The 16756-nt window shown below is 41.6% G+C and overlaps 1 protein-coding gene and 1 non-coding gene across 2 annotated transcripts in view; both read right to left on the minus strand.

The window, feature by feature from the left end:
• ABCE1 (ATP binding cassette subfamily E member 1) overlaps positions 1-16656 on the minus strand; it is a 32841-nt gene extending 16185 nt beyond the window's left edge. The window contains exons 1-6 of the mRNA XM_054029177.1: positions 16511-16656; positions 5486-5643; positions 5022-5107; positions 2471-2568; positions 1274-1391; positions 116-253 (exon numbers count right to left, since the gene is read on the minus strand). Of these exons, the coding sequence (XP_053885152.1) occupies positions 116-253; positions 1274-1391; positions 2471-2568; positions 5022-5107; positions 5486-5588 (543 nt within the window). The 5' untranslated portion in view covers positions 5589-5643; positions 16511-16656. The remainder of the gene's footprint in view (positions 1-115; positions 254-1273; positions 1392-2470; positions 2569-5021; positions 5108-5485; positions 5644-16510) is intronic.
• Positions 4237-4318, minus strand: TRNAA-AGC (transfer RNA alanine (anticodon AGC)). Its single transcript has one exon. It is a non-coding gene; the product is annotated as a tRNA-Ala (tRNA).
• Positions 16657-16756: the final 100 nt, after the last annotated feature.

Here is a 16756-nt window from a genome sequence, read left to right on the forward strand (position 1 = left end):
AAATAACCCAAAATGAGCCTTTAAAGTCAAAAAACTCTATGTAAAAATGTTATGCTTTTCATGGGTTAATGGAGAGAAATTTCTCATGTTTTTTCTAACTGGTAAAATTTCTTACCTTTGCAGCTTTAGGGATCTGGTCCACATACTGAGGTTTGATGATAGCCTTGAGGTCATCTTCCAGGATCTTGGTGAAGTAGTTTTGCAACTCAGATCCTCGAAAGTAAGTCAAGATTTCTTGCCAATCAGGTGGATCCTACAGAGAAATTAGGTATTAGGACTTATATGAGCATTTTAAATATGCAAATTAATTTAAGCTATTTGTAGATCTAAACATAAACTGAAATGTTTTAATTTTAAAGATTCCAAAACACAATATGTGAGTAGACATCAAAGATACATGCAATAAAAACAGAACAGCCCAAAAAAGTCAGTCACTACTTCACTTACTTTCTATGCTTCCACTTAAAATAGTTAATAACATGAAACACCTTAAGCTGTATAAGGAGTGCAGGTCCTTGCACTCTTTCAGGTGTGTGATGTCACTTACTCTTGCAAGAGAAAGCACCCTACATAGGTCTTGGCAGCAGAAACACGCAGTATCTTAAAGAAACAAAAGTAGTGTACTATGAATTTGTTTTAATAAGCCAGTGTCAGAAGTCAAACCACTTCATATGGAACGATGAATATGGGTCACTCTATTACTCAATTATTTCAAAATCTGAAATGTATACATTAGTCTTATGGTTGCCTGGGCTAAATGACAAAGGTTAGCCTGATAAAGTTTCACTTTACAGAAAAAGATTCAAGAAAAATGTATCTCCTACTTCCCAGCAGACATTCCCAAGAGATGAAAGTAAGAGAACATGACACACAGCAAATTTAATGTGGGCAAAAAACTTGTTAAAAGGAAACTACAACTCCTGGTTATCTTGGGAAGTCTGACTGGGCCCTCATGGTACACTGGAGTGGAGATGGAGGTCAAGAGATTGGTTTTATTTTGGGAATAATGCTAAGCATTCTCCAGGAGAACCAGAGCTGGAAAAGGCAAACAAATCATAGTTAAAGTGGATTAGCAGAACAGCGCAGAGACCATTAGCACCACTTTACTGCACCTACACCAGTATCTAGCTCACCAACACTTCCCCAAAGTTCGAGCCACATGAAGCACTGATATCAATGTGACAATTGCAGGAAAAAGTTACAAGGACAGACTGAGCACATCATCATCATCAAACCATAATCACCTATTTCCCAAGCTCTAGTTTATACATACATCATATTTTCCAAGGTTTGGCTTCTGCTTTCCAGCTAGAATTTTCAAGGCAGTTGATTTTCCAATACCGTTGGTTCCAACCAATCCCAGTACTTCACCTGGACGAGGAATAGGCAACCTGTATATAAAGTCACATATTCAGTGTAATCCAAAATTCCCACCACAATTAAATGCAAAATACTAGGGCACTTTTTTTTTTTTTTTTTAAACACACACTTGCTGAGTGATTCAATCCATTTCAGTGTCTCTACCTCAATATTACCTGAAATTATATAAAAAAGCAAAAATGAAGGGAAAAACATTTAAAACTATTGTTAGACCATAACCAGACACTACTAATTCCAAGTTTATCTATCTCCATTTTCTTTCAAAGAGAATCACTTTGAAGTGACACACTTGTACTCCAACTTCTTTATAATGCTTGTTAACAGAGAGAGTAAGAAAACATTTTGGGAGAGAAAGTTCTTGAGGTAAAGGCACAGGACATAGAACACGGATCTAGGGTCTGCCACAGACTTCTTGTGTGACTTTGAGCTAGTAACCCAACATTCTACATACGTTTCACTATCTATAAAATTCAGTTGCTGTGAAGATAAATTGAGGTCTGCAAGAAGCTGACGACACACTAAAGCGAGGAATACCATAGAACTGCATAAACAAATAAAATGCTCCAATTCTAGAAAGGCTGCTTTATGAGCACCAGACCTGTTTTATTTATTATGTTTTTGTCTTTCGTCCTGCCCTTTGAGATGACAGGCCAGTAGTCATTTGTCTCAAGAATTTTAAAGTTACAGGTTTGATTCAGTTTATTATAACAGAAGTTCAAGGAGATTGTTAAACTAAGCCAAAAAAATTATCTGAGATGAATATTTGACAACAAAAAGACTAGGAGTACTTGTGGCACCTTCGGATGCATATCTGAAGAAGTGGGCTGTAGTCCACGAAAGCTTATGCTCTAATAAATTGGTTAGTCTCGAAGGTGCCACAAGTACTCCTAGTCTTTTTGCAGATACAGACTAACACGGCTGCTACTCTGAAACAAAAAGACTATGCACATAAAAAACCCAGCTAGATTTATCCTGTGTCACATCTCCAATAACATTGGAAATTAGGAGTCCAGAATATTATATACATTTTACATTAATTTAAAATTGGATAGGGTAAAATAAAGTTGGCTTGAGGAAAAATAAAAGATACCTGTGAAGTTTGAAGGCATTGGCACAATATCTGTGTGTTGTTTCTTTCTCCAGGTTGCTAGGTAAGTTAACAATTGACAAGGCTCCAAAAGGACATTTCTATAATTTAAACAAACAAATTTACTACTTACGAATGCACACTAACAATTCAATGCAGAACAAGTCACCCCGAGCATGTTGTTTACAATCATGAGTGCCACACTTCTTACCTTTAAGTAGGTCAGTACTAAATATTTATACATAAAGTAACTCCTCAATTAATGTTGTAGTTATGTTCCTGAAAAATGCGACTTTAAGCGAAACGATGTTAAGTGAATCCAATTTCCCCATAAGAATTAATGTAAATGAGGGGGGTAGGTTCCAGGGAATTTTTTTTCCACCTGACAAAAGACTATATTATATACACTTCTACCCCGATATAACGCAACCCGATATAACACGAATTCAGATACAACGCGGTAAAACAGCGCTCCGGGGGAGGGAGGGGGGAGAGACAGGGCTGTGCACGCCGGTGGATCAAAGCAAGTTCGATTTAACGCGGTTTCACCTATAACGCGGTAAGATTTTTTGGCTCCCGAGGACAGCGTATATCGGGTTAGAGGTGTGTATGTGATTTTATATATATATATAAACAAAATATAAAATCACACACACACACACACACACACACTATAAGTTTTAAACAAACAATTTAATATTGGTACACAGTGATGATGATTGTGAAGCTTGGTTGAGGTGAAAGAGTCAGAGGGTGGGATATTTTCCAGGGAATACCTTACTGTTAAATGATGAACTAGCAATTGGCTGAGCCCTCAAGGGTTAACTCTCACAGTCTACAAGGCAGCAGAAATGGAGGGAGGGGAGAGAGCATCACAGACAGACACACAGTGTGAGAGAGAAAGAGAGATAAGCATTTCCCCTTTAAGTACACTGCCTTGTTAATTAGATCAGCTTGCTGAGACCGCAGCTGCTGCTGCTGCCGCCAGCAAACCCCCTCTGTCCTGAGCCCTGTCGTGTGTCACCCCATCTTCCGTAGAGCAGGGGGAAATGGGGTGCAGGAGCAGGGGAAGGGGGACACCCTGACATTAGCTCCCTTCTTCCTCCCCTCCCCCCCCGGCACAGCAAGCGGGAGTCTCGGGGAGCAGCTCCAAGGCAGAGGGCAGGAGCAGAACAGAGCAGTGGGGGGAGGGACAGCTGCAATTGCTAACCTGCTGGGCAGCTGCTGCACAGGGAACTTAGGGGAGCTGCCCATCCACCCTGGTTCCAAGCCCCCATCAGCTAGCTGCAAGGGGCTGCTCTTCCTGCAAGCAGTGGACAAAGCAGGCAGCTGCCAAACAACATTAGAAGGGAGCATTGCACAACTTTAAATGAGCATGTTCTCTAATTGATCAGCAATGTAACAACAAAACAACATTAGCCAGGACGACTTTAAGTGAGGAGTTACTGTATTCTTAAAATGTATTAAGTTGCTAATACGTTAAAAAAAAAATCCCTCCAAATGCTAACGGATTTAGATTTTTGACCACAGAAACTACCGAGAGAAGTGATCAATATTCTATACCTATCTCAGAGCTGGAAGGGACCCTGAAAGGTCATCGAGTCCAGCCCCCTGCCTTCACTAGCAGGATCAAGTACTGATTTTGCCCCACATCCCTAAGTGGCCCCCTCAAAGACTGAACTCACAACCCTAGGTTTAGCAGGCCACTGCTCAAACCACTGAGCTATCCCTCTCCCCTAAAACTGCAACAATGAGATCACTAACACTTCCGTAATTGGCAGGATTCAAACCTGCGCAGGTAAACCCTAATGGATTGCTAGTCCATCACCTTAAGCACTCGGCCACAACCACAACTAGTTGTTGCTAGACTAAGCTCTCCTATAGATAACATTGATGGGGCAAATTACATCACTTTCTGTGCTTAACAGAGAGACAGACACAACATTTTCAAGATGAATCCTATGCTCACTTTTTCAAAGCTAAATATGGCAATTTAAATAATGACTCTAACACAAATAAAATTGGAAGGATTAGACTTTTACTGGTAAATGTCTGTAAACATCAATTTCACTGCACACATACAAACCAATGAAAAAATATTTCCATTGATAATAATCAAAATATATAAATAGACAAAGTAAGAAAAATGCTGCTTGAGAACTTAATTTGATATAAGATTACTAGGTACATTTTGACATGATGGTGGCAATTTCTGTTTTAAAGGTTATAAAACAACCTTTTGAATCTCAATGTCTACTGTCATAATTGTCTGACCCCACCCCTTATTGTCCAACCCTTCCATAATTTCCCACAATTGTCAAAATTCAAATAAAAAAATACTTAAAAATAAATCAATAGCTGTCAAAACTAAATAAAAAAATAAAATTCTGTCAAGCCTAAATATAAAAAGGTGCATAGGAGAAACTATTTGAAGTTATATTACAGATTTTCTATCCAATTCTGAAGATACACTGTTTCTTATGAGAAGTATATACTTTGAAAGAAATTGAAATTGTATTTTTTAAAAGTTTATATGTATAAAAATATCTTTTACCTTAATGCAAATACCGCAACCAATACAGAGTGTTTCAGAAATCCATGCTATTTTGCTCTGTGGTGTGACTTCTATGCATAGTTTTCCTGGTGAAAAAGAATGCATGTTAACACAAGACACAATGCTGATGAATCAGGTTTTATCATCAGCATGATCTGTAAACGCCACATAGAAATCCTGTAGTTGCCTTAAATTTCTCCAGCAAAAAAGGATTCAAAAGAAGCCTTGAAACTGAGTAGTTAATATTTCTTAGCATTATTGCTGTGCACAATTTGCAGACAGTTTTTAATCATATTTGACCTCACCCAAGCTCCTTATATATTACACAAATGTATTCATAGTATGATCCAGAAAGCTCTCACTGAGTTTCTACTAGTAAATTCTACTAAGGCGGACAGCAAACAACTAGGCACATTATTTAAAGTCTCTTGCATTATTTAAATATGTTTCACTGCATTTCTCACCCATTCGAACCACCGGACAGCTCTTTTTGCACTCCTGACGGCATTTCTTTGGCTTACATTTGTCATGGTTGACAATAGCAATTCTTGTTAACTTGTCGGCCATATTGTGCAATTTAGGTTTATATGTACACCAGTTAGAGATTCCAAGACTTCAGGGTCTAAAAACAAACAAAAAGAACTAGATCATAATCATCTCCAATAACACGGCAAAGCTATATCTAGTTGAAATTACTAATAGAAGTTCATGTACCCAAATAAAATGAGTATTGTTCTTACAGTCCATTGAACAAATTCAGAAAGACAATTAAATGTTGGCAGTTTTAATATGGTAATTGCAGAATGACTTTAGCACAAACTTTCAATTTCATTACTATTTTCCAACTATAAAATGAAGCCAACATGACAACTGCAAATCATAGAAGATTAGTGTTGGAAGAGACCTCAGGAAGTCATCTAGTCCAACTCCCTGCTCAAAGCAGGACCAACCCCAACTAAATCATCCCAGCCAGGGCTTTGTCAAGCTGGGCCTTAAAAACCTCTAAGGATGGAGATTCCACCACTTCCCTAGATAAAACTCATTCCAGTCCTTTACCACCCTCCTAGTGAAATAGATTTTCCTAATATCCAACCTAGACCTCCCCCACTGCAACTTGAGACCATTGCTCCTTGTCATCTGCCACCACTGAGAACAGCCTAGCTACACCTCTTCGGAACCCACCTTCAACTATCTGAAGGTGGCTATCAAATCCCTCCTCACTCTTCCCTTCTGCAGACTAAATAAGCCCAGTTCCCCCAGCCTCTCCTCAGAAGTCAATGCATACTCTTTTAATGCAACTCTACTTACAAGAAAATTACGTCATATTAGAAAGTATTAAGGCAGAGAGGGTGGACATATTTATTGCTGACAGATTAAATTTCAGTTCTACCTGGTGATTCATTCACAGATTTATGCCATCTGCTATGAGGTGAACTTGTTAGAGCTGCATCCTTGCTATTAAAGTAAAAACCATAAACAGTTGTGACCATTGCTATGAAAATATGAAATTGTGTGTGTCTATTATAGACACACACACAAATCAGACGTCAAGAATTATAACATTCAAAAACCAGTTGGAGAACACTTCAACCTCCTTGGACACTCAATTACAAACCTAAAAAATTGCAATCTTCAACAAAAAAAACTTCAAAAACAGATTCTAACGAGAAACTGCAGAACTGGAATTAATTTGCAAACTGGACAACATTAAATTAGGCTTGAATAAAGACTAGGAGTGGATAGGTCATTACACAAACTAAAGACCATTTCCGCATGCTAATTTTTCCCCTACTGTTACTCACACCTTCTTGTCAACTGTTTGAAATGGGCCATTCTGATTATCACTACAAAAGTTTTTTTTAACTCCTGCCGATAATAGCCCACCTTAATTGATTAGTCTAGTTAGAGTTGGTATGGCAACCCCCATATTTTCCATGTTCTCTGTGTATGTATATATATATATATTTTCCTACTGTATTTTCCACTGCATGCATCTGATGAAGTGGGTCTTAGCCCACGAAAGCTTATGCCCAAATAAATGTGTTAGTCTAAGGTGTCACAAGTACTCCTCGTTCTTTTCGCTGATATAGACTAACACAGCTACCATTCTGAAACCTGAGTATTTTTAGACTTCCTGATATTTCATTTTTTTTAAAAAATATACTATTTCTCAATTTCCAAATGTATTTAACCATAGCATTTTTTTTTTTTTTTTTTAAAAAAAGCACATTTAATAGGTATTTACAGCAGCTACCTATAGAAGGGAAGTCTATAAGGGAATTTTCTACTTAAAAAAAAACCCAAAAAAACAAAAAAAACCCAGACAATTCTGAAGTTTTATTTATTTCTCTTCCTAATATAATTTTAAAATAATTTTCTTGAATAAGTTGTTAAAATACAATACAAGTGTTAAAATAATTTAAAAATAATCAGTGGATGTATAGACTAAGGCCCCAAGCCGGCAATTGGATCTATCCAGGCAAACCCCCTGTGACAGCGTAGAGCCCACTGATATTAGCGGTTTTCTGCCTGGAGGCAGGGGTCCACCCCCACATGAGTTCAGTTACAGGACAAGGGTAGAAAGTGTCCAGCCTGGGGAACCCAATACACAATAATGAATGCCTGGCCTAGAGAACATAAGAGAGACTCCTCAGAAGCTTAGTATCTATGGAGCTTAAACACTCAGCTGTGTAGAAGCTCTCATTATCTCACACCTGTAGATTTGAAGTCTCAGTCAAGGACCCTCTGGCCTTTTTATAATGAATAACTAAAAAAAAAAAAAAAAAAAAAAAAGAATCATTAAATCATCTAAAATATACTAAAAAGTATTAGTCCTCACTGGAGACAAAATTAATGTGTGTGTGGAGTTTCCAGACCTTGCCATTTTTTAAGATGAATTTCCTCCTACGACATGTGAAAAGGTTTTTCTGAAAGTGTGTTCTGGATTCATGAATATATCCTTAATATTACTTTTCCCCCAATAAAGTCCTTCGTAAACAGTGGGGTCAATGACTGCCATTTTTTTTTTTTTTAATTTGATGCTTAGTAGCTAAAGGGCTTTTCCCACCAGATATGCAATACAAAACTCACAAATCACTAGCTGGCATTTTTACTTACTAGTGTATACTATTTTGCAATGAGAACTGTGTTGCTGCAGGAGTTTGTTGGCTTGGTACTCATTGCAGGACCCGATTCAAAACCCATTGAAATAAGTAAGATTCCCCTTGATGAGTTTTGAATTAGTCCCTTAGTAAAGTAGGCACTACTTTATTGACAAGTCTGCAGAGTTCACTGGCGTTACCCATGCCTTTGCATTGAATTGGTAAATAAGCTTGTTTTATAATGTTATGGTACAAATAAAGAAAAAAATCTAAAGATTTGATTAACTTTATACTTTCTTCCTCTCCATTTTTTCCCCCCAGTAAATGATTTTTGGGAGAAGGTTAAGTGTCAACATCAAATTTGATCTTTACTACAACACTACCAAACAAACTTATTTACCAATTCACATACTCTCTGTAGGGACCCCAGAGAGAAGTGATTCCACTGTGCATCATAATGGATATGCCAGTGTTTATTCAGGCCCCCTATAGACTTAATCAATCAATCCCAGTAGAGAAAAAACAACGACATTGTGTGCTCCCTTTGTTGACTCACAGTAGCATCCCTCAACTCCTCCCAGCCATAATGACATCAGCCATGAGGACTGAGCAGAGATGCATTCAACTTTTACTTGTGATTCACAGCTCAGGACACCCTAAGTAACATCTTCATACAACAAACTGAGCCAAGAATTTTTATGTACAGTTACTAAATACACTTATTTTGGTTGGATTTAACTGGAAAGTCCTATACATCTTGAGAAAGGTCGTTTGGGCTCAAGGCTGAAATTTTGGAGCTCTCAAACCTACTCAACAGCATAATTTGTTACATGAAAATATTAAGTATAATTAATAAATACTGTGGAAACAACCAGCATTTAGAAGCATCTAGTTTATAGTCAATATTGCTTCTTTCAATTTGTTTAGGTGGCTCAGAAAACAGAAAAGTACTCTACCAATTCAAGTTTTACTAACCACAGAATAATTAAATTATTTGGATTAGTAAATTCCATTTGAAAGGCAACCTTAAGAATGTTTACCAGAAGATTACGATGATGAGAGGTGAATCAAACTACACTGCTAAAGAGAAAATGACTATGGCTGACAAAGCATTTAAGATTTTGGCAAACCATATTCATTTCAAGTCAAAATTGTCTAACATGATTTCTAAAGTGTGTGTCTAAAAATTGTAAGGCACACAAAATGCTAGCAGTAACAAAGTGCATATCTAGGCATATTTGAGCAACTCTCATAAGGCTCTTAGCTCCAACTCCTTCTTGAATCTTTGACGAAACAAAAAAAAAAAAATTTTCTTCTCAAAATATAAGCAAAACACTTTATCCCGCAAGAATTTATGGAAAACAAAAATTAACTCCATTATACTGTAATTCTTAAAAAGCAAAAAAACAAAAAACCCTTAGTTTACTAGAATTTGGATCATCCATAATTTTTACATGTGCTGGATCTAGATATGAGCAAATTACCATAAAAGACTTAATACAATCAACTGCAAAGAGGAAAAAGGTGCAACAGCATGCTGAATTACTACGTAAAGTGCAATTTACTATAAATATGTAGAGGAATATGCAACTGTTAGTTAAGACAGAAAATTGAATGAAGACAGGACAATACAATTATATTAAAAAGTAAACATCTGTATTCAGAACTCACTACGTATTAAAAACATTTACTTTGCAAAAAGCAGATGAAATGTTCAACAAATCATCTTTTAAAAGCACTAACTAGTAAAAAGACTGAGAAGTAGTATTTACTTTTAGAAAACGAATAATTTTTAAGAAACGTTTCAATAACAAAACTAATGAACCAAACCTGATAACCCCACATATATTGGTAAGACCATCAAGACAATTTTAAAATTAGAATACCTGACAAAAATAATTTATAAAATAGTAAAATACATTATAAAACCAGTTGTCAATATGTGAACGAACATTATATTTATAAAAGCCAGAAGTATCTGTATGTACTAAAAGACCAAAAGTGTAAAAAAAGAACATATATTAAGGGCTGGTCTATGCACAGTTTTTGTACCGCTTTAACTATATTGGTTTCTAAACCATTATTATAGTTAAAGCAATACAAAGAACTTTGGGCTTGTCTAAACACAGTTTTGTTTCTTAGGCCCTGTCTACACTGGCAAGTTTCTGCGCAGTAAAGCAGCCTTCTGCGCTGTGACTCCTGACGTGTACATACTGTACAGAAACTGCGCAATTGTAACACTTAAAAAAAAAAACCACCCCAACGAGAGGCGTACAGCTTTCTGCGCTGGGGCTAGAGCGTTGCGGTGCCAGTGTAGACATTGTGGACGATTACAGCGCTGTGATTAGCCACCGGGAGGTGTCCCACAATGCCTGTTCTCATCTCTCTGGTAATTGGTTTAAACTCTACTACCCTGCCCTCAGGTGACCAACTGTCATCCACACCCCATAAATGCTGAGCTGTTGGAGCTCATCAGCATTTGGGGAGAGGAGGCTGTCCAGTCCCGACATAGGAATTATACCTATGGACAGATTTCACGATGCATGACAGAAAGGGGCCATGACCGTGACACATTGCAGTGCAGGGTCAAAGTGAAAGAGCTGCGGAACGCCTACCACAAAGCGTGTGAGGCAAACTGCCGCTCCGGTGCTGCGCCCACAAGCTGCCGGTTCTACAAAGAGCCAGACATGGTACTCAGCAGCGACCTCACCTCCACTGCGAAGACCACTGTGGATACTTTGGTGGCTCATGTGCCAGGCGAAAGTGGACAGAGCCAGGAGAAGGAAATCTTGGACAAGGATGTGGATGGAGAGGGATTCCCAGAGACAGAGAATGACTCTGAGATCAGAGATGCATGCAGCCAGGAGCTCTTTTCTAGCCTGGAGGAGGCTAGCCAGTCAGCTGTCGGAGATTGGCAAAGTGCAAACAGGAGAGGAGGCCCCTGGTACGTAGATCTGATTTTGGGAATCACTGAAGAAAATTGTTGGGGGCAAGAGGGTTGCAGAAAGCAGACTTGTCTCCCACTGCATGCCTAGTCTGAGCGGCAGAACAGGCTGTTGATTGACTCCCTCACTTTATGGGAATCTCCCAGAGACCTCCACAAAACTCTCATGGACTGGGCAATCCACTGCCACAGATTCTTCGGCAGAACTGCTTTGTTTCTTGCCCCATTAACGGTAAATTTCCCACACCACTGTGCCATTGGAGGGGGAGGGGGGCATGGATGGGTGAAGAACCATTGCTGCACACAGGCGAGCCGCATAGGGGCCAGGGCAGAAACCGAATTCTTGGAGAAGACCTTCCCTTGATTCCCTGCTCACCCTCAGCAGCAAGATATCTTCCATAATGATCGCATCCTGTGGAAAGTGTGGGACAGGAATGATTATCAGCCCCCCACCCCACCCCTACAGTGCTGGCTCTCCCCAAGAGCCACATGCCCGGTGTACAGCAGGGTCCAGGAAGAGTAATTTATCTTACCCCTGCGGCTACTCACCATTTTGGGGGTCTTGTGGCTCTTGTTGCTTGCCTGGGGTGAGCCAGTTAGTGACAGGTATGAGAGTACTGGCTGCGTTTTAAATCACTGAATCAGTGGTCCCTGTGTTGCAAACAATACTGCTTCCGTAAAATGTTGCGTTTAAACTTCAGAGAACCTTGGGAGCCCAGCCTCCCTCTTTATTATTGCCGGCTGAACGGCTGCGCAGAATTAGAAAGTGGCCAAGAAGAACTAAGAAGGACTTTCTGCGTGACGTTATGATGCACTCCACTGCCAAGAAACAGGAATTGAAGGAGTGGCGGGACAGCAAGAAGAGCGACCGAAAGGAGAACACAGCACGCCAGAATGAAGCCACGGAGCGGCTTTTAAAGGTTATGGAATGCAAAGGGGACACGCTGCAGGCAATACTAGCTTTTCAAACTGAGCAGCTCCGTGCCCATCCTCCCCTGCAGCCGCTGTCGCAAAACTCTTTCCCATGCGCCCCCCAGACACCACCAAGACACTTATCAACCTCCTGGCTCCACTCTGTATGCATGGCATTCCACTGTTCCCCCCTCACAGTCCAGCACTGCAGTCTCCCAATAATCACTGCACTCAACACCCATCCCTCTGCAGTTTGGTCCTGCTGAAGTACAGTACCCACTGCATTGTACGCTATCCCGGGACCCCTCCTCCTCCTTGGATCTTCCCCCATCCCCCTCACTGCTGCTGATTTTTTGTTTGACTCCCTCCTCCAAGTTGTCTTTTAATATAAGAATTGAGTTGGTTTGAAAGCAATCTTTATTCTATTAATTGAAAGCAAAAAGAGCACTGCAAAGCAACATACAATTATGTAAAACCCACATATTGCATCACGTGCACCAATCATCTCCTGGCATTACAAGCACTGCACTCCTGAGCATAGCAACAAATATTAGTGGCTTTCAGCTTCAGATTGCTGCCTCAAGGCATCCCTGATCCTTATGACCCCGCACTATGTCCCTCTAATAGCCCTGGTCTCTGGCCATTCAAACTCAGCCTGCAGGCGCTGAGCCTCTGCGATCCATCCCTGAGTGAAGCTTTCACCCTTCCCTTCACAAATATTATAGGGCGTACAGCACGCTGCTATAAGCATAGGAATATTGTCATCAGCCAGGATCCAGCTTCCCACAGAGGCAACACCAGCAGGCTTTTAAATGGCCAAAAGCACACACAGTCATTCTGCACTTGGTCAGCCTGTTGTTGAACCGCTCCTTGCTGCTGTCAAGTTGCCCCGTGTATGGCTTCATAAGCCACAGCATTAAGGGGTAGGCGGGGTCTCCCAGGATCACAATGGGCATTTCGACTTCCCCTACGGCAGTGGTTCTCAAATTTTTGTACTGGTGACCTCTTTCACATAGCAAGCCTCTGAGTGCGACCCCCTTAATAAATTAAAAACACTTTTTTATATATTTAACACCATTATAAATGCTGGATGCAAAGCAGGGTTTGTGGTGGAAGCTGACAGCTCGCGACCCCCCCATGTAATAACCTCATGACCCCCTGAGGGGTCCCGCCCCCCATTTTGAGAACCTCTACAGTGATCTTCTAGTCCGGAAAGAAAGTCCCTGCTTGCAGCTTCCTGAAGAGGCCAGAGTTCCGAAAGGTGCGTGCGTCATGCACCTTCCTGGATCAGCCTGGGTTAATGTCTGTGAATCGCCCACAGTTATCCACAAGTGCCTGGAGAACCATTGAGAAATATCCCTTGCGATTAATGTACTCAGTGGCTAGGTAGTCTGGTGCCAGAAAAGGAATGTGTGTGACATCCATCACCCCTCCGCAGTTAGGGAAACCCATTTGTACGCCATCTACAATGTCATGCACGTTGCCCAGAGTCATGGTCTTTCGGAGCTGGATGGGATTAATGCCCCTGCACACTTCTGTCAACACAAGTCCAACGGTAAACTTTCCCACTCCGAACTGATTAGCGACCAATCGGTAGTTGTCTGGAGTAGCTAGCTTCCACAGTGCAATCACCATGCACTTCTCCAACGGCAGGGCCCCTCTTGTTCTTGTGTCCTTGCGCTGCAGGGAGGGGAGAGCTCATTACACAGTCTCAGGAATGTGGCTTTCCTCATCCGAAAATTCTGCAGCCACTGCTCGTCATCCCAGACGTACATCACAATGTGATCCCACCACTCAGTGCTTGTTTCCTGAGCCCAAAAGCAGTGTTCCACTGTGGTCAGCACCTCTGTTGTAGCTACTACGCATGGCGAGATCTATGTCACACTCCCTCTTGCTTTTGTAGTTTAAGGAATAACTCCACTCACTAGTGATGTGTTGGTCAGAGCAAGCAGCATACTGGTCAACAGCTTGGGATCCATTCCTGCAGCCCAAAGAGGCAGGGCGCACAGTACACAAACCGTTGAAATACGGTGCCAAAGGCAGACGGAAGCACAGGGATTGCTGGGATACCCCGCAACCCCCTTCGCTTTCCCACAAGTCTTAGGAGCAGAAGAGAAAAAGGTGGTTTGTGGGATAGCTGCCCAGAGTGCACCGCTCCAAATACTGCTGCAAATGCCACAAGTGTGAACACGCTGTTGCGCAGGCAGCTGCCAGTATCAGCACAGAACAGCTGTTTCCCTTCAGTGCTTTCTGAGCAGCGCTGTAACTCCTGGTGCGATAACTCTGCCAGTGTAGACATGTCCCAAGTTTAATCTTAACAGACTGCTCATGAGGCACATTCTGCATATGGAAGCAAAGAACTCAAGGCTAAGGATTAACAACTTTGTGTTTACTGGAAAGTAGCATAACATTGTCAGATAACATTGAAATAGAAATATGGATGGACATGTTTAATAATGTTGAATAGGAATTGTGACTCATTCATACACCAACAAAATATACAATGCAAGAAGCCTCATCCTCAAATATTTCCTTAGAATGGGAAAGGAGATAAATATATATATTGTGATATCTGCTAGCACAGGAAAGCTATAAAGAGATAGATTTGGGGAGAAAAGAGACACATTTTAACTCCTTTGGACTAAGAGTTTGAATTAAAAGAGTGATGAATGTAATGTCAGAATCAAAAGACTTACCAGACAGCTACACATCAGAAGTCTAAATATGCTAAAGAGGCCTAAGACAGCACTTTTAAAAGGTCCTGGAGCAAAGCCTTTCCCTATTGTTGGCCCTTAATCTCACTGCTCTCTTCCTTACTTAGGGTGCTGGACCATGCTTGGCAGATCTCCATCTTTCATAACAATCTCTGGCTATAAGGTATTGTATAAATTTGAAGCCCCCACCCTTTACTACTGCCAGGCCTTGTCTTCACTGGGGAAAAGTGTGTGTTCTTACCTTGTGTTAGACACAATATAAAATTATAGCAGGGAAAAAAGGGAGTTGTAGTATTAACACGTTAGCATGTAGAGGTAAACACTAGGGGGTCTATCTCCCCACTAATATTAATACTGAAAACTACAAATGCCTTTTCTTTGCTTGGATTTTATGCTATGTTCTTACCTTCTGTTAGTTAACACATCTTTCCTCCTTGAGTGTATGCACCCATAAAGAGGATTTCTCTCCCTTTTCCTCATTTTAGAGATTCCTGGCTTTTACAGGAAACAAAACATATGATAGTCTCTCTTTTAAGATGGAGTTCCTGCAGAATCTACCTTTATTGCTGATTTCAACAGCAGCAGTATGAAATTGACATAGCTGTCAATTTCATTCTGCTGCTGGTGCATGGCAAAGCTATGATGAGCCAGGTCTGTGGCCAGACAGCACAAGATCAGTTCACATCAAAAAAAGAACAGTCTCTAAGTCACCACAAGTACTCCTGTTCTTTTTGCGGATACAAACTAACATGGCTGCTACTAACATGGCTGAAATCTGTCACATCAAAAAGTTATCTTCACAACCACAAGTTCTAGAATTTAAAATAAAATAGAAATGCACATTCTGCAAAAATTGACAGCTCTGCAGGTAAACACCATCCCAACAAGGAAAGCTTCCTACTAGACATTTAGCTAGGGCTCTAAAAAATTACTTGTAAAATATAGGGACAACCTCCCCTAATAGAGAGGTTTGGCACAAATGATACAGCATGTGGAAAAAGACAAACCAGTTTCCTATGTGAATATTGCCCTTATGATAGCCAGGCAACAGTAAAAATAATCCTTTGCACTTCACTGCAGTCCACTTACCATCCAAGTAAACTTTACAAACATCAACTTACTCTCACCACAACAGCCTGATGTGACTATTAGTGTCCATTCTACAGATGGGGAAACTAGAGCACACAGAGATTGACTCACCTTGCCAAAGGCACCACTAGATGCAAACTGGAGTATCGGGGCCTCTCCCTATGGCAGAGTAGGTGGGGGGTCTATCACCCAACAGGAGTGTGTGTGGGGGATCTCCACTGTTGCAGCTATGGTCTGACAAGCCAATGGAGCTGCGTGTTTGGTGCCCCCATACACATTCAGTACCGAAGGGTGGGGGGGATCTGGGCCCCAATACTGAAGCAACTGGGTGGGGGCTCCAAACAGCAGAGGGAGGGTGACCAGACACCAAGTGTGAAAAATCGGGACGGGGTGTGGGGCAATAGGAGCTTATATAAGAAAAAGACCCCAAAATCGGGACATCTGGTCACCCTAGGAGGGGGCCGGGGCCTCGCACCCCTCCCGGGCTAAGGGAGGAGCTCTACTAACAGCACCCGGCGAAGGGGGTATCGCGTAGACACGAGCCCCCGGGGAGAGCCAGGCGGCTGCCGGACCCCGCTCGGGGGTTGTTCCTGCTCTGTCGTAGACGCGGCGCCTCTCGCCGGTACCAGCTGGTGCAAGGACTCGCCGGCGCCGCCTGGCCCTGGCCGGGGAACGGGTCTCCCCAGGGCTCGTGCCGCACCCCCCAGCCCCGCTATTGACTCCACTTACCGGAGGGCGGGAAGGAAACCAAACGGCCAGGGCGAGTAGGTGGGTAGGGGACTAGCCTGGCCCCGTTACTCACAGGCAGACACACAACGTGCTCCTACTGCCACCCGGCCAAAATGGCCGCCACCCCCAGAGAGGAGCTAGAGCTACTAACCATAGAGACACGAGGAGGGAGGGGAAGAGACGCTCACCATAGAGAACAGGTGGGCGCTAAAAGAGCGCGACGCCTCAGGGCAAGGGCGTGGCCAA

The sequence above is a fragment of the Malaclemys terrapin genome, chromosome 5, assembly GCF_027887155.1.
Source record: "Malaclemys terrapin pileata isolate rMalTer1 chromosome 5, rMalTer1.hap1, whole genome shotgun sequence".
In the NCBI taxonomy this organism is placed as follows: Eukaryota; Metazoa; Chordata; order Testudines; family Emydidae; genus Malaclemys; species Malaclemys terrapin.